Source organism: Vicia villosa, unplaced genomic scaffold (genome assembly GCF_029867415.1).
Source record: "Vicia villosa cultivar HV-30 ecotype Madison, WI unplaced genomic scaffold, Vvil1.0 ctg.004176F_1_1, whole genome shotgun sequence".
Classification (NCBI taxonomy): Eukaryota; Viridiplantae; Streptophyta; class Magnoliopsida; order Fabales; family Fabaceae; genus Vicia; species Vicia villosa.
Genome location: NW_026706386.1, coordinates 82533 through 106412, shown reverse-complemented (window position 1 = coordinate 106412; position 23880 = coordinate 82533). Strand labels below are relative to the sequence as shown.

Sequence of the window (23880 nt, the reverse complement as noted above, 5' to 3'; positions counted from 1 at the left end):
GTTCACCCACTACAAAAAAAAAAAAAGTCTCCTGCCACGGCCAAGAAACTGAGGTTATATGCAAAATAACCGTGGCGTAACGCTGAGGCCACGGTTTGGCCACAAAAATCCAACTGTGGAATATGCGGCCGTGGCCTAAAGTATAGTCCACGGTTTTTTGGTATATACCACGTTTTTTTTGACATCCGTTGCTTTTATAGGTCACGGTTTAGGTAGTTTGATTAAGGCCGCTGTTTATATTTGCCATGATTACAGAACTGTGGCCATACGATAAAGCCACGGTTTCAGTTTAACGTTTAACATACAGTTTTGGTTCAAGATATAGCCACGATTTGGTTATGACCGCAGATTTAAAACCGTTGTCATATGTTATGCATTCTAAACCATTTATCTTGCCACATTTTATTTCTGTATCATTACATATTAAATCATCAAATTAACATGCTTTGCAATATTCTTTCCTAAATTTCTACAAAAAAGTTAGTTTATTCAGCCTATGATAAAAGAACTGTTTTGGCCAATGCATATAAATTTAAAAGGCATGTGTTAGTATTGTGTAGTCTGAGAAACTACACATAATCTTTAAAGACAGGAATGAACAGATATACATGAAACTCAAATCGTTAAACATAATTTCTAGAAGATTAAACATTCAATATCTTCTTGAAACCATGTTGAATCCACTTTCCATCCAACATTCTATATCTTCTTGAAACCATGGACGCAGAAACAGAGTAGACACTGAAGTAGGAGGCACTGAATGGGCATGGATAATCATAGTTGCAGATAGCAACTGAGTGGCTGCCTGAAAATAGAAAAAAGATTGAGTTTATAAAAATATAGATATTTTAATCTCATTAGATATTTTATATATCTCATTCCATGATAAAAAATGAAAAGATCACTTAATTTCAAACTCAATTATAAACCAATTTACCAAATCAGTTCATAGATATTTTAATCAAAAGCTAACCCAAAACACACATAACAAACTAAGCTAGAATTAGCAAATTTAGATTCAGCCGAAATCACACATAATTGATTAACTAAAACATATTTTAGTAAATTTTAGTTGAGCTGAATTATGAAGAAACTTTATTTTGATAATAAACTAAGCCACAAAGGTTCTAGAATTGAAAGTCGGAAGAATTGCAACTTTAGAATAAGAAGAAAAGATAATGAACGGATGAAGTTTTAGTATGCCCCCATATATGACTAAATAATTTTATTTTGAACTCTATTAAGACTCTTAAATATTTATAAGCCAGTTAGAATCATATATGTCAGTATATGATAATATGAAAATGAGTATAGATATAGTTTTTATATCACTTTCATTATCATATTTTCTAACCCAAATGGTAATAATCATGTGATCCAAACACAACCTTGGCACAATAGTTGGAGTGGCGCTACTCTGTGTCTAGAAATCCACAAGTTTGAGTTGTAGAATTAACCTTTTACTAGTGCACAATAAGGCCATCACATGGAGTTTATAGCACCAGGTTGTCTAAACTCTAAATAAACCATTATTAAACCCTACTTACAAGTTCCAAATTCTAAACTACAAATGCATTACAAACTAACACAATAATCACAAATATCATTTCATCACATATCTTTAGAACTGCGATAGATTTGCTTTATGAAACCACCTCCAGGATACACACACAAAACATCAATAAAATAACAAGGTACCCACCATAGAGTAATTAAACATATAAAAAGCAATGTCTAAAGATATATTAGATACCTCCCACTGTGCGAAGGGTCATAAACTGGGTACCATGGCATCATTGATTGCAGCCTCTCAAACTTCGGCTTCGTTTTGGTCCACGCAGTTCCCTTTTCCACAACCAGAATCCAAACGAGTTCGTATTGACTCTCTATCCTCGTTGACTCTTGACGCAAATCTTGATACATTTGTTCAAAAATCAATAGCTCTTGGTCAAATATATGGTGCAAGTTTGTATGTAAAGCAGAAATCATTCTTCCTACCTCAATGCTAACCTAAAAACAGATAAAATAACTTGAGTTGAACAGAAAAATGATTATGAAGTATAGATTAGTTGATTCAAATGGTCCAATAAACAACACTAGGAATAAGAGTGGAAGCAGTCAATGTTTCAGGTGCTTCATGCTCAATATACTCAGAAGGAAGCTCATGAAACTCAACAATGCAATTAACAACATTCAACAATGCTATCACTCATCAAACACTTGATGGATAAAAGCAGTTAGTAACATACTGCAAAATCAAATAAAACAGTTAGTTTCTTATGAAATTAATATGCATGAATTCATAAATATCTATCTACATCTTCATAAATATCCATCTTCACTGAGAATATTAGGGTCAAGCAAAACCTCTGTTTCATCCTCCAAACTATTCTAGAATATTCTTGGACAGAGAAAGAGAGACGTCTTATTAGATTATAGTAGCAGTATCCATCTTATTAGTTAGAAAACTCTAGAAGGCTGTTATAACAACCTCGTGCTGAGCTGTCACTGAGTCACACTACTAGAAATTTGGCCTACGGCCACGCTAAAATTTTCCACAGCTCAAAAACTGTGGCCACATATATGATTTGGCCATGGTTATCAAAGCGTAGACGTATGTTATAGAATATTGATTCCGGAGTGTAAAACTGTGGCCTGTACTTCAATTGCCACGGTTATATAACGGTAGATATTTTAAACCGCAACTAAAAAACCGAGGCCTATAATTTTCAGTTCAAACTGTGGCCAAAACCCCAAAAAAAAAACCCTCCAAAAGTTCCCTCTTTTTTTTTTTAATTTCCCTCTATCTTTTAATATTTTCTTTTCCATTATAATTTTCACTTCAAAATGTAACTCAAGCCCAAAAACACATACCCCTCCAAAATTTCCCTCTTTTTTTTTTCCCTCTCATTAATTATTTTCTTTTCTAATTTATTTAGCTTCTCTAATTAATTATTTTCTTTTTTAATTTTTTTTAATTAAAAAAAAGGAGAAAATTTTAAAAACGTAAATACAATATGTTTACATTCTCTTAACTCAAAGTTTGGATTCTGAAAACCTAGAAGGAAAAGAAAAGAGGAGGAGCCTCTCTCTCCCGTCCTCACGCTCTCCGCTCTCTCTTCCGCAACGAACAACAACATCAGCGGCGCTTAATAAAGCTCAACCATGGTAGCTTTTTGTTCTCATCATCATCTCTCTTGCGAGCGACAACAACAACGATGGTCTTCGGTTCTCTCTCTTGCGAAAACGATGACAATAACAGAAAAATCTCTCTCTCGGTTTCTCACGGCGGCCATGGAATAAGCTCGAAGAATCTCACATACTCACGAATCCAGGTATGCTTCTTCCGAAAATTTTCATTTTCCTCTCTTGGAGGGAGGTTTTGATCTAATTGTGTGTTCTGAGATCTGGTTTTGGTTTGTGTTTGTATTTTTCATTTTCTTTACTTCACATGCTCTTCTTTATTTCTTCGTCGTTTCTCTTGATTCCGTTTCTCAATTCTTTCTATTCATCAATTTTCATTTCATGACTATTTCAGTTCAAGATTTTAGTGTGTTCTTTAGTTTCGCTGATTGCGATTTTGTTGATTTGATTTTAACTTGTGTAGATCTATCTGGAGCATGTGTGGTGAATGCTGAATGGCGAAAGTAGCTACACCAAGTGCCATGCCTCCGAGTTCTCGTGGAATTTCATCGGTACCTCTAAAAGGTGCTTCTATTGCTAAAAGAAAGACGCCTTCAGAACTTAGGGTTAGTTTTCGGGCTCCCAACCCTAGTTTATTTATTCTAGTATTTATAACTGACATTTAATTCTGGTAGAGGAGTTTTTTATTGATGTTTATGCCTAACTTCTTGGCAGGGAGAGCAGTTGAAGCGGGATATTTTTGTGGACTATACTGATGAATCTCCGACCTCGGCTGGTTCCTCGAAGTTAGTTTCAATAGCTTCTTACTCAATTCATTGTTTTATAGTTTGTTGAGGATTTACTTGATTTGTCACTTTATGTTTGCAAAGCTGCTGAGGTGGGTAATAGATTTAAAAAACCAGGATTGTTTAAGGCCCCGAGATACAATGACACACAGCTTGATGATGTATTTTCTGCCAAGAAGCCGAGGTTTATAGGTGCGTCTGGGAAGGAAAATGTAAAGGTTAACCTTTATTTTCTACCAATTGAAGATGTTGTGATCTGTTCTAGTCAAATGGACTGGCTCAGGCTTACTCAAACTCATCCCAACCTTGCAGGTGCAGTCATTCTGTTGATCCTATTTTTTAATAAAAATATCTCATTACTTAGGAGTTTTGGAAGACAATAGTACATGAATGAATGAATAGCTACTGGTTGATTATTATAGTCGAAACTTGAGTATAAACTGCATGCTGTCAGTTTCTGGACACACTTACTGTCCTAATTTCCAATCTTTATCCTTCCTTTCAACAATAGTACCCCCTCTTTATAGCTGAACCCTTTGCGAGTTTCCTGATATTCTTTCATAGCCTGAATGATGCAAATTAACTTGACATCTCAGTGAACCTCGTCGATAATTTTTTGACGTCCCTCCCAAACTGGTTTGGAATTACTGCAAGTATTTATGCTCTTTATACCTATTTGAATTTAAACGACCACAGTGGTTAGTACACATCTTAATTGATAATTTCATAATATATGAAATGATATTTCAGATTCTTACTCTTAATCTTTCTTTAACACGTTTATATTTTCTTTGGCCAGTGTGAACCAGTTGGCAGAGTTGCAGATATCATTCAAATTTCAGCATTCTTGTGCCGCCAAGTAAATATTTGTCACATTTAATTTCAATACCATAATAGTTGTACTATCACTATCAAATTTAGTAAATGGGCCAACATCATCTGTTTCATTTATTTGCTTCTAATGACAAACACAATCATTGATTATTCCGATTAAAGTAGCACTCCTGAAATGCCTCGATGTCTTTTCGCTGCCTCTGTGTGTGGATAATTAACTTTTGGCCTATTGATAAGCTCAAAGTGTATACATTTTCCTTATACAATGCTTGTCTTGCACTAAATTTTCAGTTTTCCTTTGCAGGTTCAAGCAAGGGCATGAAGAGAAATATTTCGACCATCAGCGCCGTAAGTTGAATTCCATCGCTAAATTATGACTTATTGATAAGTTAAAATATTTTCTTCTAATTTCTTGCATAATGTAGGTGCTAATGAACCACTCAAGTCTACCAAAAATGGACATACATGAAAGTGTGTGGAAGTATATACTTATTGTCATAGGAATTGTAGTGATTGTCGTTTTGGTCGTAGTTCTTCTTTGCCTTTGGAAAAAACTAGCAGCTAAAATAAGTAAACCTTGGAACACAGACATAAGTGGACAGTTGCAAAAGGCTTTTATTACAAGTACTAGTTCATATAAGTGAATAACACAAACTATAGACCTTAGTGAATGAAATATTGTGTTGATAACAATGTCTTTTTTCATGTTATGAATTAATGTAGGTGTTCCTAAGTTGAATAGAGTAGATTAGAGACAGCATGTGAAGATTTCAACAATATTGTTAATAGTTTTGAAGCATGCACTATATTCAAAGGAACATTGTCTACAGGTATGAGTTTGTTTTCCTGGTGCCTTTGTTTACAGGTATGAAATATGTTCAGACTGCTCCCATGGTTCTGCGGATCATTTCAATTGGTGGAATAAAGTAAGTTCTACAGCTTCTCTGCCCTTTTGTCAAGGAGACATAACTCATATTTTCAATTTTAAGTTACAAAAATAACCAGGAGAAGTAGTTTCAGCTGACATATTCTTTATTATTTTTTCAATGTTTCTTAGTACATTGCGAAACCAATTGAAAACTCTCGATCCAATGATGTTCATGGGAAATTGTGAAGGACCTAGTGTTGTTAGACAAGAAAAACATAAGAAAAATAAATCAAATGTTGTGCCAGCCCTACATGCTGTAAAATGGCAGCGGATCATACTGGATGAGGTCAATTTTGACTTGATGTCAGTTTCTTTGTTTTGAAAATGATAAGTTTTCTTTCTTTCATTTTACTGACCATTTTATCTTACATTTATCAAACATCAGGCACACTATATAATATCACTCAAGCAGTGTTTGCTTTAGAATCTACCTACAAATGGGCATTAAGTGGCACTCCATTTCAGAATCGTCCTGGAGAGTTGTAACCTCTGGTAACTCTGTAATGTACCGGACTTATGCTTTAAAGATATTTTAATAGAAATTTCAGACTTATGCTTTAAAGACTTATGCTTTAAAGATATTTTAATAGAAATTTCATGTACCGGACTTTGCAAAGATATTTTTGGGAAATTGCGTCATTCTGAAGAACTAGGAAATCTTGTCAACTGGGTGAGTTTCGCTACTATGGTTTATGATTTAGTCTTAAACGTTGTTTCTGTTAAACATCAAAACATGACAAATTGTAAATCAAAACTAACATAGATACTCGTTAACTTGCTAGGCTTCTGAGTACTTAAATGATAGAAGAAGCATAAGCTATATGATTGATCCAAGTTTACAATCATTCAAAGACAGCGAACTCGACGTGATCTGTGAGGTGATTCAAGGGTGTATTCAACCTGAACCGAAGTTAAGGCCAACAATGAAAGACATAACTTCGAAATTTAGAGAAGTGGTTAATGTGTAACACCAGAGCAAGCTTCTCCAAGGCTTTCTCCATTATGGTGGGCTGAAAAGATGTCATAAAGAGATGTTTGAAATTTGTTATGAACCTACTTGTGTTTTTTCAACATTACTAAAACTCATTCAAAACAATTGTCAACAATAGATATTTGTATCATTTGATGCAGCTGGTAATAATTATTGGTTTTTGATTATTAATGCATGTATATATATATATATATATATATATATATATATATATATATATATATATATATGACATATTTATGTAACGATACAGAAATAAACTGTGGCAACATTAATGGTTTAGAATGCATAACATATAACCACAATTTTAAATCTGTAGTCATAACCAAACTGTGGCTATATATTGAACCAAAACTGTATGTTAAACGTTATACTGAAACCGTGGCTTTATCATATGGCCACAGTTTTGTAATCATGGCAAATATAAACCGCGGCCTTAATGAAGCTATATAAACCGTGGTCTAAAAAATCCACGGTTGTCAAAAAGGCGTGGTCTATACCAAAAAACCGTGGACTTTACTTTAGGCCACGGCCGCATACTCCACAGTTGGATTTCTGTGGCCAAACCGTGGCCTCAGCGTTACGCCACGGTTATTTTGCATATAGCCTCGGTTTCTTGGGCGTGGCAGGAGACCTTTTTTTTTGTAGTGTCAGTTACACTCAGTTCAACTCAAGCATTCTATAAAACGCAAGCTAGCTATTCATTGTAACTAATCTTCACTTTTTCTGTTCAATTCAATAACAAATTTCTACTTCTTTCACTAATGATGAATATGCATTCATCATCTTCTTTTCTGTATTATAGTATCATGAGCCAATGATCCATCTCCGTGGCTTCCATTGAACCTGAACAATCTTCTCCACCGAAATTGAACAATCATCTCTCCTTTTCACATGGCTGCTCACTACTCTCTCAGATTCAGTTCTTCCTAGAGTTGTTAGATGCGTCCACGCACTTGAAATATGGACAGCCATAGATCAGTTACAAAGAACGCGGATCTATGTGAAGTCGTCCCAACTTTGCTATGAACTCGAGTTTATCGAAAAAGGAGACCCCGCCGTTGCGCAGTACCTAGGTCGCATTTAGTATATGGCAGACATTCTTTAATCAATTGGAGATCCAATCTCACATCACGATCAGTTGGAGAGGATTCTCGGTGGACCTCAAACTGAATATCAAGCGCTAAGGTCTATCATTCAGGATCGTGATGATCCATGTCCAATGATTGTTGCTGAAACGATGCTTCTGTCACATGAAGTTAGGTTAGATATGGAAAATCGCACTCCAATTCATGAACCTCTATCTGTAAATGTTACTCAAGACAATACGACACCACTGCTTAACTCTGACTCGATGGCCTCTCAAGAAGCTCAGTCACAAATTACAAGTCAAGAGTCCTAACAGTAATTTGATGGATCTCGTGGTGTTAGTGGAGGTAGATTCAGCAACTTTAGAGGTAGTGGTGGTAAAAATGGAGGTAGGACTCGCATGCAGTGTCAGATTTACTTCAAGATAGGACATGATGAAATAATTTTCTATCATCTTAACCTTCCTCTTCCAAGAAGATGGAGAGTGACATTGTTTTAATCATCTTAAGAAAGTTACATCAATTTAGTCCGTCAATAAATAAAAAATGGCATCAACTCAGCCCCTCAATCACAAGAAGTTGACATCAATTTAGTGCCCCAATAAGGAAATGAAAGTAATTTAGTCCTTAATTTCACAGTTTGTGCACAGAAGGATTTTTTTTGTTAATTTCTATTGTTGAGGGACTAATAATGTCACTTATATTTCAGACTAAAGTGATGTCAACACATAATTTCAAAGAAATAAGTGGATTATTAAACTTTTTTCTTTGTTTAAACACCTTGAAGATAAATAAGTTTTGAACAGCTTTACAGAGAGAGGTTTATTACTGGTAGAATAATTCTCTTCCGGTAGATATGCTTGGAAGGTGTGCTGGACGAGGAATAGGAGAACTCAGAACAGCGCCTCTACTGAAATAATCAAATTCATGACTCTGTTCAGCATCACTGACTTTTGTTGGTGTCTCAACCTGCTTATTCATGCAATGATAGAATACAGATGAAAGTATTGCATTACACAATTTGAGTTTACTGAATGTATCTCAGCATAGGGATACGAATTTGCATCTTGAGTTGTCTCTTGTATATGTATCCATAGTAAATGGATTGTGAACCAAGTGCTACAGTTACAAAGGTATACAGCTGCATATCAATACATCAGTAAAAATGTAACATCGTACAGTCTAATTGAGAAATGGAAATTCATATAACAATAACGATTTCCTAGGTAACATAACTCATTATTCTTCAGCTAGAGTCCTTACCACTGCCATATATAACTGAGTTGGAAGCTGCATAAAGAAATAAAAGAAGTCAGCAAACCCTAATCACGTATAAAGTGGGATTATTGGTTCAAAGTCCTTTACTCACATGTAAAGGACAACAATCATCACAAACCCTAAATTAAAAATAAAGAAATCTGGGAATGAATGAGTGAGAGAAGTGAGAACAAGAAATATAATACAGTTCGAACTTCACTTTGCATCATCACGACATCAGTTTCGATCCTCATCTCATTCTACATCGAACACGACCCTGCAACATACAATAATTCAGCATCAATAACATATCGTCATTACCATCATTCTACAATAGCTTCACGCAAAGAAATAAACAGAAATGAATAATAAATCAAGGAGAGACTGAACGGAGACGAATTGAGAGAGGGATATCGGAGAAGACGGCTGGGAGCATTCCTCCGTGTTGCGTTTGGATGTTCAGGGAGAGAGGGAGAAAACGAGAGAGGGAGATGGAGAAATCGAGAGAGGGTTTTCGTTTTTTTGAAGCGGCTGAGTGGATGAATGGTAAGTGAGAGAGTTGTGTGAGGGGTTCTTGATTGAGAAGTAGGTTTTAGGGTTTAGAAGAACAAAATTAGGATAGCCTTATTATTTACATTTTTAATTTTTTTCTTTTTTTAATCTAAAAAAAATTAGAAAAGAAAATAATTAACAAGAGGGAAACTAAAAAAAAAGAGGGAAATTTTTGGCGGGATATATTTTTTTGGGCTTGGGCCACAGTTTGAGTGAAAATTATAATGCCGCAGTTTTTATTTGTGGCTTAAAATATCTACAGTTTGTTAACCGTGGCAAAGAAAGAAAAGGCCACAGTTTCACACTCCGGATTCAATGTTTCAAAACATATGTCTACGATTTAAAAACCCTGGCCAAAGCTTGTATGTGGCCACAGTTTTTGAATTGTGGAAAAATTTAGCGTGGCCGTAGGCCAAAAATGTTGTAGTGACCAAATCTCAATCGTTAAAATACTTAATCACACATTTATATTAAATGAAATAAAATAAATAAATATATGACCAATTCTTTCTCCTAAAAATTAGGCTATTTATAAGACTATTTGGTTGAATGCTATTAACGATTGAGATTTCGGGTAAGTATTTTAGGCTTACACTTGGTGTCAACGGATCCTGCCTCATATATATATATATATATATATATATATATATATATATATATATACATATATATATATATACATATATATATAATGCAATTTTAAATAAAGAACAAGATGATCACACAATTTCTTGTTTGTCAACTATTAGATAAAATGCATACCATTTTGGATTTGACACAAATAATGTATAGTTTTTAATTTTCTTAGGATACTGCATGTTTAGGTATTCAATTCTTAGCGTAGTTTATCGTTTATCCAATTGGAAGAAATTTATTACGTAAGGTTAGGTTTTGCTAGACTTACGGCTTAATCGAGCTTTAGTGGTGCTTAAATTTTGAGAAAATGTTGAGTTAGAACTCAGTGATATTGATTCGTTGTTTAAGCACACCTCGTGAAATATACAAGTGAATCCATTGATTACATTTTATGTTTCATCACAAACCATATTTGGAATTTGTGAATTGATTAAGTGTTAACGTGATCAAAGATCAAACAAAAATATTATCTTTATATATTCGCTTTAAACCTTCCGTGCGCATTTTTTGAAAAACCTCTGAGAATTGAATTTAGAGAATGATCAATTTTTTATAATTTTCTCAAAGGGTCTATTCACCCCTCTAGACCGTTTCATTACTCCATATTCACTTAATACTTTCCTCATCTCTTTCTTCCATAACATCTCTATTTTCATAAAATAAGTACAAATAAGCCTTATAAAAATAGAATATAAATTTATTGTTATTTAAAAACATTTATGAAATCTATTTTTTTCAATCAATTTCAAATCGAAGATACTTTGATTTCAAAAAAATTTAATCACTATATTAACCCAATTTGAAAATATTTTTTTCGTCTCTTTAAAAAAATTTGGATGTTTTAGTCTCTCAAATGTTTTTCTTTATCTTAAAAACATTCGGTATTTTTATTACAATGGAAAAGACTTACAAAAAAAATCACAAGAAATAAAATTTGTGGAAAAAAATGAAAAACAAAACTTCTTTAAAAAATAACATTACCTAGGCTGAATTTTAAAATATATATAGGACTAATAATTTATTCAGTCCTATAATTATATATTTGACAGGGTAAACACACATTTTTTCTCTCCAAAACGATTTGTTTTTTGACCTGATAGATAGTCTAGAAGGGAAGTTACAATTCATAACTAATCTAGAAGGAAAATTACAATCCAACATTATATTCCAATGGATAAGACCGACATCTCTGACATTCAAAACAATTATAAATACTCTACCACATTATTAACCCCTTCCTCGTAAAACACATATCCCTAATAGTGGTGCACAAAGAATCTGCATCCTCACCTTTTCCATGAAACACGAATCGTCTAAACTCCAAAAATGATACCTTAGAAAATAACCCTAGTAAATTTTTTACACACTCAAATAAACCTTTTACCATGGTGTGAGAGACCATGAAATCTCTGTTTCCTTCCACCATGGAAAAAGGTTATTTGGGTGTTTAGAAATTATACTAGGGTTATTTTCTGAGGAATCATTTTTGGAGTTTGGAGGTGGAGTTTGAGGGATAAGATGAGGATGAAAATTCATAATGTACCATTATTAGGGATATGTGTTTTACTAGGAAGAGAATAACAATGTGGTAGGGTATTTGTAGTTGTTTTTCATGTGGGTGATGTGGGTATTACCCATTGGAACTTCAAGTTGGATTGTTATTATTTCCCTTTTAGATAAACTATGGATTGTAACTTCCTTTCTAGATTATCTATTATGTAAAATAACTATTCCTTTTGTAGAGAAACATACTTTCATACTCTCTGAGATATATAATTAATGATTTAATAAGTTATTAGTCTTTATGAAAATTTTGAAATTCTTTCTCTCTTCTGTAATTTTTTAGAAGTTTTGTTTTTAAATTTTTTTTGCCATCAATTTTATTTCTTGCGAGTGGTTACGTAAGTCTTTTACATTATTATAAAAAATGGGAAAAACTTGTAAGATAGAGAACTCGAACTAAAACATCCCTTTTTCTTTTTTTATAAAAAAAGACTAAAAAGTAATCTAAAATATTTATTTGACCAAAAAAATATTCATTCTTATATTTTATGTCATAATTAAATGAGGAGAGAAAAATAAATATATTATAGATATTATAGATATTTTAAATCAAAGTCTTTGTTTAAAAACTTAATTACTCTTTTTCAATATTATATTGGTTGACTAAATTGATTTCATAATTGTTTTTAAATAAAATAAAATAAAGATTTTCTTTCCATATTCATTGTAATGGTAGAAAGAGGTTCGGGTAATTGTAAATTGGATATGAAAAATGAGTTTGAGTAAGTATTAGTATCTAATATTAATACAATTCTCCCAATTAAAACAAAAATAAATATTAGGTTAATAGCTAACATCAAAGGTATAAATTTATTAATATAAGCATCTAACCAAATCATAACCTTATGAGATTTAGTAGAGACATTTACGAAATTATTCTATCAAAACCACATTTTCATGTGATATGACTGAATGCAAGCGTCAGAGAATATATACATTCTGAGTGGATGTTCACCAAATCTAAATCGTTAAAATAATTGATCACACATATATATTAAATGAAATAAAAATTTAATATATATATGACCTATTCTTTCACCTAAAAAATAGGTATTTATAAGACCATTTGGTTGAATGCTATTAACGATGGAGATTTCGTGTAAGTATTTTAGGCTTACACTTGGTGTCAATGGATCTCCTGCCTCATATATATATATATATATATATATATATATATATATATATATATATATATATATATATATATATATATATATATAATGCAATTTTAAATAAAGAACAAGATGATCACATAATTTCTTGTTTGTCAACCATTAGATAAAATGCATACCATTTTGGATTTGACATAAATAATGTATAGTTTTTAATTTTCTTAAGATACTGCATGTTTAGGTTATCAATTCTTAGCGTAGTTTATCATTTATCCAATTAGTAGCAATTTATTTTGTAAGGTTAGGTTTTTTTAGAATTGCGGCTTAATCGAGCTTTATGTTGCTTAAATTTTGAGAAAATGTTGAGTTAGAACTCAGTGATATTGATTCGTTGTTTAAGCACACCTCATGAAATATACAAGTGAATCCATTGATTACCTTTTGTGTTTCACCACAAAACCTTCTTTTGAATTTGTGAATTGATTAAGTGTTAACGTGATCAAAGTTCAAACAAAAATATTATCTTCATATATTCGCTTTAAACCATCCGTGAGCATTTTTTGAAAAACCTCTGACAATTGAATTTAGAGAATGGTCAAACTTTTATAATTTTCTCAAAGGGTCAATTCACCCCTCTAGACCGTTTCATTACTCCATATTCACTCAACACTTTCCTCATCTCTTTCTGCCATAACATCTCTAATTTCATGGAATAAGTACAAATAAGCCTTATAAAAATAGAATATAAATTTATTGTTATTTAAAAAAAATTATGAAATCTATTTTTTTTAATCAATTCCAAATCGAATATACTTTGATTTCAAAATAATTTAATCTCTATATTAACCCAATTTAAAAATATATTTTTAGTCTCTTTAAAAAAATTTGGATGTTATAGTCTCTCAAATATTTTTCTTTATATTAAAAACTTCCGGTATTTTTATTACAATGAAAAATACTTACAAAACCAATCACAAGAAATAAAATTTGTGGCAAAAAAAAATGAAAAACAAAACTTCTTAAAAAAAACATAACATAGGCTGAATTTTAAAATATATATAGGAAATAATAATTTATTCAATCCTATAATTATATATCTTACAGGGTATGCACACATTTTTTCTCTCTAAAACGATTTGTTTTTTGACCTGATAGATAATCTAGAAGGGAAGTTACAATTCATAACTAATCTAGAAGGAAAATTATAATCCAACATTATATTCCAATGGAAAAGACCGACATCTCTGACATTCAAAACAATTATAAATACTCTACCACATTATTAACCCCTTCCTCGTAAAACACATATCCCTAATAGTGGTGCACAAAGAATTTGCATCCTCACCTTATCCATGACACTCGAATCGTCCAAACTCCAAAAATGATACCTTAGAAAATAACCCTAATAAGTATTCTACACACTCAAATACACCTTTTACCATGGTGTGAGAGACCATGAAATCTCTGTTTCCTTCCACCATGGAAAAAAGGTTATCTGAGTGTTAAGAAATTATACTAGGGTTGTTTTCTGAAGAATCATTTTTGGAGTTTAGGGGGTTAGGTTGAGGGAAAAGATGAGGATGAAAATTCATAATGTACCATTATTAGGGATATGTGTTTTACCAGGAAGAGAATAACAATGTGGTAGGGTATTTGTAGTTGTTTTTCATGTGGGAAATGTGGGTATTACCCCTTGGAACTTCAAGTTGGATTGTTATTATTTCCCTTTTATATAAACTATGGATTGTAACTTCCTTTCTAGATTATCTATTATGTAAAATAACTATTCCTTTTGTAGAGAAACATACTTTCATACTCTCTAAGATATATAATTAATGATTTAATAAGTTATTAGTCTTTATGATCATTTTGAAATTCTTTCTCTCTTATGTAATTTTTTAGAAGTTTTGTTTTTAAATTTTTTCTTGCCATCAATTTTATTTATTGCGAGTGGTTACGTAAGTCTTTTATGTATCATTCGTATTTTTAAATTATTAGATAAATTGAATTTTGGTTAATTATTTAATAAAAATTTAGTTTATGAATATTTTTGAAAATGATGGAATAAATGAATAAGGAGAGGATATTGGACTTTTGGGGGTGTGAGGTGTAATTAGTGGGTGTATGGAGTAAAAAGCTCGACACTTAGTCCTAATTATATTATTATTTTATCATTGAAAAATAGAAAAGAAAGGAGCAAGAGAAGGTTGGGAAAAAAGAGTTTTATCGTAGAAGTGAGAAGAGCAAAGGAAGGAGGAAAAACCCCAAAGTTCAAGGATCAATTCAAGAACCTCCATCAAGGTAAGGGGAGAATTTTCCTTTTAGTATCTCTTATGTGATCTTAAGTGATAGGTAGATTGATGTATTGTTTGGTTTAATTAGATATTGGGATTGTTAGGTTAGAGTGTTATAATTTAGATTGAATTGATGAAAATTGCATGAACTATTGGTTAATAATGAGTTTAAATGATGTTTGGTGGTGTATGATTGAATGTATGATGCTTGTATGCCTGTATATGATGTTTAGAGTCGATTTTGGACTTGGAATATGGGAGATCGCAGGGTTTGTCGCAGACCTGAGAATCTGTGAAATCGCTGGTCCCCTAAGCGGAGGGGGGTCCACTAAGCGGAGGACCCGACCTAGTTAGCTTCTATCGAAGGTCGCTAGTGGTCCGCTGAGCGAACCCTGCTGTGTAGAAATTTTTCTAAAATTTGAGATAGCGTATCTTTTGATCTGTGTACCCTTTCTTAGTGTCGTTTATGGCGTTGTAATGGTAATTAAATTTTTTATATGATGAACGAAGAATATGGGCAGTGGCCGACTTTATTTTTTAAAAACCCGATTTAATTACTTGGTGAGAATTAAGCATTGTGTGCATATGAGATAGGTGTGACAATGTATCTGATGTGGTGATGAATTGACTATGATTATTATTATGACTGTGATGAATGCATGACTATTTGAATGATGTTGAAAACATGTACATACTTATTTGGTGATGTGGTGTTGAGATGATTTGTTCGTCGTGATCGGTGATGTTTTTAAGTTTGTTATGTGTGTTTATTCATTCATATGCATTCGGTGACGGATCCCGGTGATGTTTAGATCGATGGTGGACATAATTCCCATTGTGCGGAATTTATGTCGGTGGGCTGTATCTCGATGAGGTGTAGATCGGTCAGGTGGATTAATTCCATGGTTTATTGGTACCACATGCATAGTGTCAGTTGAGTCATATGCATTTTGTCATAACATGATTGAATGAATTTCAGTGTTGTGTTGTGTGATTTATTGTGGTATGAGTTGATGAATGATAGTGGCTAATCTGAATATGTATGATTGGGTGAACGATATATTGTGATGCTTGTTGCTTATGAATTGCATAATATTTAATAACTGAGAATGAGACTCACCCTTACATGTTGTCATTTTCAGATTGAGGATAGCAGTTTTACGACTTGGTGAGGATTAGCTCATGAGTCAGTGTGTCTAGTTTAGCGTCAGGTGTCATACTTTGATATTGTAACACTAGGGACGCGAGTTTCGATCGTTCATGTCTTATGACTTTATTGCTTTATTTTGAGTTTTATGGATATAGTTTCGAAGATGTTGGACTATTCCGTAAAATTGCTTTCCGCTGTATTTAACATGAGTTATTACGAATTATGATGAAACTCCTTAGTGTTTGCATGACTATGACGTATGATGTTTGTTTTAAAATTTGAAATTGTGACACCCTTGTTCCATGTTACTCTGATATATTTATTTAAATTTCCGCGGGGTTTAGAAGAGTGTCACAATAGTGGTATCAGAGCATAGTTGGTCGTTGTGACCAGAGTCTTAGTGTCAGTCTTTTTCCCTTGTATGCGACTAGTGCGAGCTATCACTGTCGATACCCTTGTTTGTGATTAGCAGAACAATGGCTGGAAGAGGTGGAAGAAACAACGATGCTATCGCTGAGGCTTTGGGCATGATCGTTTGTGTGCTGGGAGGGAACGCAAATGGAGCTGGGATTGGTGCTGACAGGCAATCGGGGAATTTCATGAGGAACAATCCTCCATTGTTTAAGGGCACACATGATCCTGAAGGTGCTCAGAAGTGGCTTAAGGAGATCGAGAGGATTTTCAGATTCATCGATTGTGCAGAGAATCTGAAGGTGAGGAATGGTACTCATATGTTGTCCGGTATGCTATACTATATTAGCTTTGATTGTGTTTGGTTGTTTGTTCTGCTGCAAGTGTTTCTCTGATATGGTGTGACAGGTTGTTTTAGCCAAAAATTTTCCAAAGGGGGAGATTGTAGATGTTTTCATGTTGGCTGCATTTGTGGTAAAACATGCCTGGGTGTTTAATGTCTTGATTGATGTCATGACATGATTTATATTGTGTTATGCAGGCTGCATATGTGTTAAGCTAATACATGTTCTGTTAGTGAATGTCATGACCGATGTCATGACATCCTTGTCTGACAGCAGGAGCTATTATGTTTTATTATTGTGTTTCCTGATTTCTCTCAATCTACAATTTAGGAAATCTTTTATTGTGTGCTGAATATTTTGTCTAGAAGATTTCACTGACAGGACATTCTGTAACAACCAGATGACGTGTAAATTAGGTTAACTTGGTAACCCTAATTTGATTCTTGAAAAGCCCGGGGCCCAAGAGCTGCATATACGAAGATTGCAATCCTAATTTGGAACGCAGAGAGAAAGTTTGTTAATTGTGAAGAACCATAGTTCTGTAGCTGTGTGTGCTCTAAGCAATTGTCTTTTGATGATTGTATTGGAATAGGTTGTTTATGTATTTTGTCACTCTAAGCTTTTAAGCACGAGTGTGTGTCTCTTGATTGAAGCTTTTAAGTAGATCTAGGTGTGTTTTTGAAGTGTGTCTTCTCTCTAAATTTGTTAATGTTTGTTTGTAATCACTGCTGTGATTGAGGGGGAGTGGAGATACTCAGGTTTAGGAATAGATTGGAATTACATTGGGTAGGTCTTAAGTGAGGAGTTGTAAACGGGGGAGTTTAACTCCGAATTAATTATGCTTATATTGGATTCCCTCCCTGGCTTGGTAGCCCCCAGAGTAGGTATTGTTGTATACCAAACTGGGTGAACAATTTGCTATGTTCTTTACTGTTTTTACGCGTTTCTGTTTTAATGTTTTGTACTGTGTAATTGTGGATGTCATAACATCCAATACGACATCGCGTGTGAGTTACTAGAATTTATACATATATATATATATATATATATATATATAATGCAACTTTGAATAAAGAACAAGATGATTACACAATTTTCTTGTTTGTCAATCATTAGATATAATAACTACCATTTTGGATTTGACATAAATAATGTATAGTTTTTGACTTGGGATTGTGCATGCTTAGGTTTTCAATTCTTATCGTATTTGATCATTTATCCGATTGCTAGCGATTTATTATGTAAGGCTAGATTTTTTTAGAATTGGGGCCTAATCGAGCTTTAGTGGTGCTTAAATTTTGAGAAAATGTTGTGTTAGAACTCAGTGATATTGATTTGTTGTATAAGCACACCTCATGAAATATAGAAGTGAATCCATTGATTACCTTTTGTGTGTTATCACAAAACCATCTTTGGAATTTGTGAAATGATTAATTGTTAACGTGATCAAAGTTCCAACAAAAATATTATCTACATATTTTCGCTTTAAACCTTGCGTGCGTGTTTTTTGGAAAACCTCTGATAATTCATTTTAGAGAATCATCAAATTTTATAATATTTTAAAAGGGTCTATTCAACCCTCTAAACCGTTTCATTACTCCATATTCACTCAACACTTTCCTCATCTCTTTCTGCCATAACATCTTTATTTTCATAGAATATGTACAAATAAGTATTATAAGAAGAGAATATAAATTTATTGTTATATAAAAAAATTGTGAAATCTATTTCGTCAATCAATATAAGATTGAAGAGACTTTGATTTAAAAAATATATATATAATCTCTATAATATATATATATATATATATATATATATATATATATATATATATATATATATAATATATATATATATATATATTGAGGCCATGCTTAATGAGAATAATATGGGAGTGTTTGGTAGAGATGACCTCATTCGATTCCCAATGAGAATTTGGAAGTTAGAAAGAAGAAGAATTCATCTTCAAAGCCCATTTTTCGTATTTTTTGAGCAGCTTACACTAATCAGGTCATAACTTTTTATTCGTAACTCTGAACTAAGAAATTCTTGAAGTTCTGGAATCCACACGTAATTCCCTTCAAGTTGGTAAATTATTCATGTTAGGGAGGTTCGTTATGAGGAATATAAGCGAGTTCCAAGTTGGGTGATTCCTGCTGAATTTGAGTAGAAATGAGCTACGAGTTTGGTAGTGTTTGAAAGGATCCTTGGCCAAATTGGGAGCTCAATTGCAAAAATGGAAACCTCTAAACATCCATTATATATTTGGTGAGTTCCATAGTTAGAACTAGGGGTAGAAATTAGAGGATTTATGCTATGATTGAGTTGTTAGGGTTAGGAGATTGCATGATGAGAGTGTAACATGTGTGAATTGAAAGTTTGATATGTTTGTGCTTAAATGTTTTTCATGTTGTCATACCCCAAAATTTTCCCATCCCATTTCACTTTCAAACTCATACAAAGATTCAAGGCTCAAGGGTTAACTCAAGGCATACTCTCCTAATCAAAGGGTCTTCAAATTAGGGTTTTGGATTTGCTAAGGAGAAAAGATGTATCAAGGGTTCCAATGGATTTCATATGGTTTATTAGGTTTCAAATTATCCCCCATGCCAAGTTTCAAGCCTCAACTTACAAGATTGCTCAGTCAACTACTCAGAGGATCAATAGTCGACTAGTTTGACCTAAAAGTCAACTATGGTCAAATCACAGTCAAAACTCCTGACTTTTGGTCAACATACTTATTTTGAAGTAACATCCATCATTTTATCAAGGGTTGATCATGATTTGTCAAGGAGAGCTCAGAAATCAACAAGATTCAAAGTTGCTAAATTAGGGTTTTTGGGCTAAAAAGTCAATTGTACTTTGACTGGCCATAACTCTCACATGGAGTATCAAAAATTTCCCAACCAAAGCCTATTATGAAGGAAATTGGATTCTATGCAACTTTGTCTCTCACATGCCAAGGCCAGAAATGCTTCATTCAAGAGATATAGTCCAAAAGATTATAGGTCCTTTTCAAAAGTCAACCAAAAGCAGTTTTTTTGTCAAAGCCCATATCTTCAATATAAAATCCTCAAATGCAAAAAAGTTCCCAAAGTGGCTTGTAAAGGACATCTTGAGGTTTCCAAAAAGTCCTATAACTCTTCCATATCTTAAAAATTGAGGGAGATATGCCATGTCAAAATTGGTCAATTTTGAAGGCAAAACGTTAAACAAAAGGGGTTCAAAATGGATACTTTTGCAAATGGGCCTATATTTTTATGATCCAAACTTGGTTATAAAGTTATTAAGAACCTCCAAGTTCAATGCCACGCCCATTTGATTTTTATCTTATTTTTAGTGAATTTTTTATTCCTTAAAGATTCAATTTAATTCAAATAAATGGAAAATTGTGAAAGGATTGACTTTAGTTTTATTTCCCAAGCAAATCAAATCATATAATCATCATATTTACCAGTAAAATTCGTGCAAATTAATATTGGTAAGATTGGATTGGAATTGAGCACATTTTAGAAAGTTTATAAATAAAACCTCCAACAATTAGCAATCTTGGATTCAAAGAGATTTAGCTTAAGATGTGTACCCTAATTCAGTCCTCTATAAATATACATTGAATCCAAGGCATTAGGGGGGGGGATTCGCAGCCTTCAAGAACCAAAACCGAGTTCATACAAATTCAAAACAAACCAATTCGTTTTTGAACTTGCGCCTGGATTCAGGGCATTTGAAGAGTTGAATCAACTTCCTTGGTGTTCACTGAAGCCATTTGGATCATCCTCACAGTCCCACGCTCTCAGAACTGCTGCGAGTGCCTCACGGTTTGGCCAAGTTTTGAAGTGTTTCGATTGTATTCATATAAGCATTATAAATACCATTTGATCATGCATTCTTGTTCATGTTGATTCATATTACGTTTCTAGATGGTTTAATTTAAGCATGAGTGCAGGAACAACAATCCACCATTGCTAGGTTTCCAAAGCTTTAAATTGGGAATTCTGGAATTAGGAAAAATTGGCCAAACCTAAGGATACCATTGAATTCGGGATGTGATTTGTAGTGGAGTCGTGCCTTCAAAGCTAATTTTATTCGTCGTTTTCGTTGAGTTTGAATATGGCAGGTCATAGCCACGAAGGGAATCCCAGCAAGGTTGAAGCTAATTCGTAGCAGATTTTCTGGGCATAGAAGATGAAGAAGACGATTAGGTGGCAGTGGTCTATTGGTGTGATTCAAAATTGCTGAAGCGCGCGCGTCTGCCTTTTGAAATATTTGAGTTTTGTATATTATTTTTGTTGATGAGCTAACTAACAGTGAATGAAAAACGGCATAGTGGAAGGCGCGTTTTGGTTGGCATCATGCGAAAGAACCTGGGTTCGATACCCAGGCGAGACACTTTATTTTTTAAACAAACTTGGCTCTCAGATCTAGTGTGCATGACTCTGTGCGCTCCACCATATACCCTTCAATCATCACCTTAGGATCGTTCCAAGGCAGGATCCAACGCCCACACAATCTGCAGCACACCATGGACCTTCATAGGGTCTCTGCACTGGAGTACAAACCTGGTTCTTTATTATTTTTTTTTTTTTTTTTTTTTATTATCCAAAATTATTTAACTTAGATTTTAATTATAATAAGTTTTAGGTTAAGACTAAAATTGACTTATTTGATTAATTTAGGAATAATTTTAATTTAATTAAGATAATCAACTTATTTTAGTTAAGCTAATAATCTTAGGTTAATTGGGATTAATTAAATAATTAGCTTGATTCTTTTATTAATTAATTTAATTAATTTAATTAAACTAATTTAGTTTAGGATTTATTTATTAATCGTTTTGATCGAATTAATCGGTCGAGATGATTAATGAAGGTGTTTGCATGTTGGCTGCATTATTGGTAAAACATACCTGGTTGATTATGTATATGCAGATTGCATATATGTGTGGAGCTAATACAAGTTTTGTAGTGAATGTCATGATCGATGTCATGACATCCATGTGTGACAGCAGGAGCTGTTAGTGTTTATTAATTGTGTTTCCTGATTTATCATTTTTATCTATTTTGGAAACTTTTTATTGAGTGCTGCAAATTTCGTTCAGAAGATTCTACTGACAGCACATTGTGTAACAGACAGTTGGCGTGTGAATTAGGTTAACTTTGTTAACCCTAATGTGTTTCTTAAAAAGCCCAAGGCCTAAGACTGCATATAAAAAGAACTGCAATCCTAATTTGGAACGCAAACAGAAGATTGTGTATTGTGAAAAACTGCTGTTCTGTAACTGTTTCTTGTGATCCACGCTATTATCTTTGATGATTGCGTTGGAATTAGTTTGTGTTTTTGTTGTGTCACTCTAAGCTTTTAAGCACAACTGTGTGTCTCTTGATTGAAGCTTTTAAGCAGATCAAGGTGTGTTTTTGAAGTGTGTCTTCTATTTGTAATTGTTTATTATGTATGTGTAATCACTACTGTGATTGAGGGGGACTGGAATGGAGATTTTCCATATCTAGGTAGAACCTAGGTAGAAGGGTCATTGGGTAGTGATTAAGTGATAAGTTGTAAATGCGGGAGTTTAGCTTTGAATTGATACTACTAACAGTGGACTTCATCCCTGGCTTGGTAGCCCCCTGAGTAGGTTGTTTGAACCGAACTGGGTAAACAATTTTGTGTGTTCTTTACTGTTTTATGTTGTTTGTTATTATTGTCCGTGCTGCGTAATTGAGGATGTCATAACTGGAAGCAATCTGGGACAACTAAGAATATTGCTCTAATAGCACACACCGCTCTAAGAATGGCCACCAAAGAAGATTGGTACGTTGACAGTGGCTGCTCAAACCATATGACTGGTAGCACAAACTCACTAGTAAACCTCAAACTTGAGGGATCCAACTATGTGACTCTTAGTGATGGAGATGTAAGATAAATCAAAGGTGTTGGCATGATAGAAGGTCAGGGTGTTCCTAACTTACATAATGTTCTACATGGGCAAGGACTGGCCACAAACCCTATAAGCATCAGCTAACTGTGTGATGAAGGAATGTATGTCAGATTCACTAAAGAATAGTGCATTGTTACCAACAAAGAAAATGAAGAAGTCATGAAAGGAGTCAGATCTGAAAATCATTGTTATCTATGGGAGCCTACAAATTCCAAGTCTCTAACTACTTATCCCATGATCAAAAGGATCAATGAAGAAAAAGATCAAGAAAGAACCATCAAATCAGAAACTCCTACTCCCAAAACAAGAGTCCTGATAGAAGAAATGGATGAGTCTGATGATGAGATCTTCATTGAAGAACTCACAATCGAAGAACTAGCTACTGGATACTCTGAGATGTGTGTACTAAATGGAGAATTGAGCAAGAGATTGACAATGTATGAAAATGCTTATGCACTGTTACAAGAAGAAAGAGTAAAACTCATGATGAACATTGTTGATCTAGAGGGAGAGGTGCAAGACACAAAAAGGGGGAAAGAAGGCAAAACAAGAGGCTCAGCACACTCCTATCTCAGCCAAAAGGTGCTATTAATGTGGGAAGTTAGGTCACCTGAGGTTCACTTGGCCTGAGATTCAGGAACCTTCCTATAGAAGTACACCTCATCAGGAAAACCTAACTAAAGAGAAGCCATCGCAATAAAAGCCATGGGTGAAAGCTAATCACATACCTGAAGAGAAGGCTGTAAAGAAAGCAGGAAACTCCATAAAAAGGAATTCCAGGCGAAACAAACATCACAAGAAGGATGTAGGTTTCTCAGCTACAAACAAGAACAAAACAGTCATAAAGGATATTGTA

General features: G+C 33.6%; 2 protein-coding genes and 1 long non-coding RNA gene across 5 annotated transcripts; 2 read left to right on the top strand and 1 right to left on the bottom strand.

Moving 5' to 3' along the window:
- Positions 1–499: 499 nt before the first annotated feature.
- LOC131641861 (uncharacterized) lies at positions 500–9605 on the bottom strand. 3 transcript variants are annotated; one of them, XR_009295657.1, is made up of 6 exons: positions 9418–9605; positions 9234–9304; positions 9034–9060; positions 8600–8911; positions 1754–2010; positions 500–805 (listed from the first exon to the last, which is right to left on the bottom strand). It is a non-coding gene; the product is annotated as an uncharacterized LOC131641861 (long non-coding RNA). The 3 variants fall into 3 exon arrangements; XR_009295658.1 differs by having other exon boundaries at positions 8600–8680; positions 8787–9304; XR_009295656.1 differs by having other exon boundaries at positions 8600–9304.
- On the top strand, positions 3054–5012 carry LOC131641859 (uncharacterized). The gene is made up of 5 exons (XM_058912153.1): positions 3054–3335; positions 3608–3749; positions 3859–3929; positions 4012–4241; positions 4729–5012. The coding sequence occupies exons 2-5, from the start codon at positions 3639–3641 to the stop codon at positions 4731–4733; spliced, it is 417 nt and encodes a 138-aa protein (XP_058768136.1). The 5' UTR covers positions 3054–3335; positions 3608–3638; the 3' UTR covers positions 4734–5012.
- On the top strand, positions 5719–6812 carry LOC131641860 (protein MALE DISCOVERER 2-like). The gene is made up of 4 exons (XM_058912154.1): positions 5719–5977; positions 6077–6183; positions 6282–6361; positions 6474–6812. Exons 2-4 carry the CDS (start codon positions 6129–6131, stop codon positions 6657–6659), a joined length of 321 nt encoding a protein of 106 aa, XP_058768137.1. The 5' UTR covers positions 5719–5977; positions 6077–6128; the 3' UTR covers positions 6660–6812.
- Positions 9606–23880: the final 14275 nt, after the last annotated feature.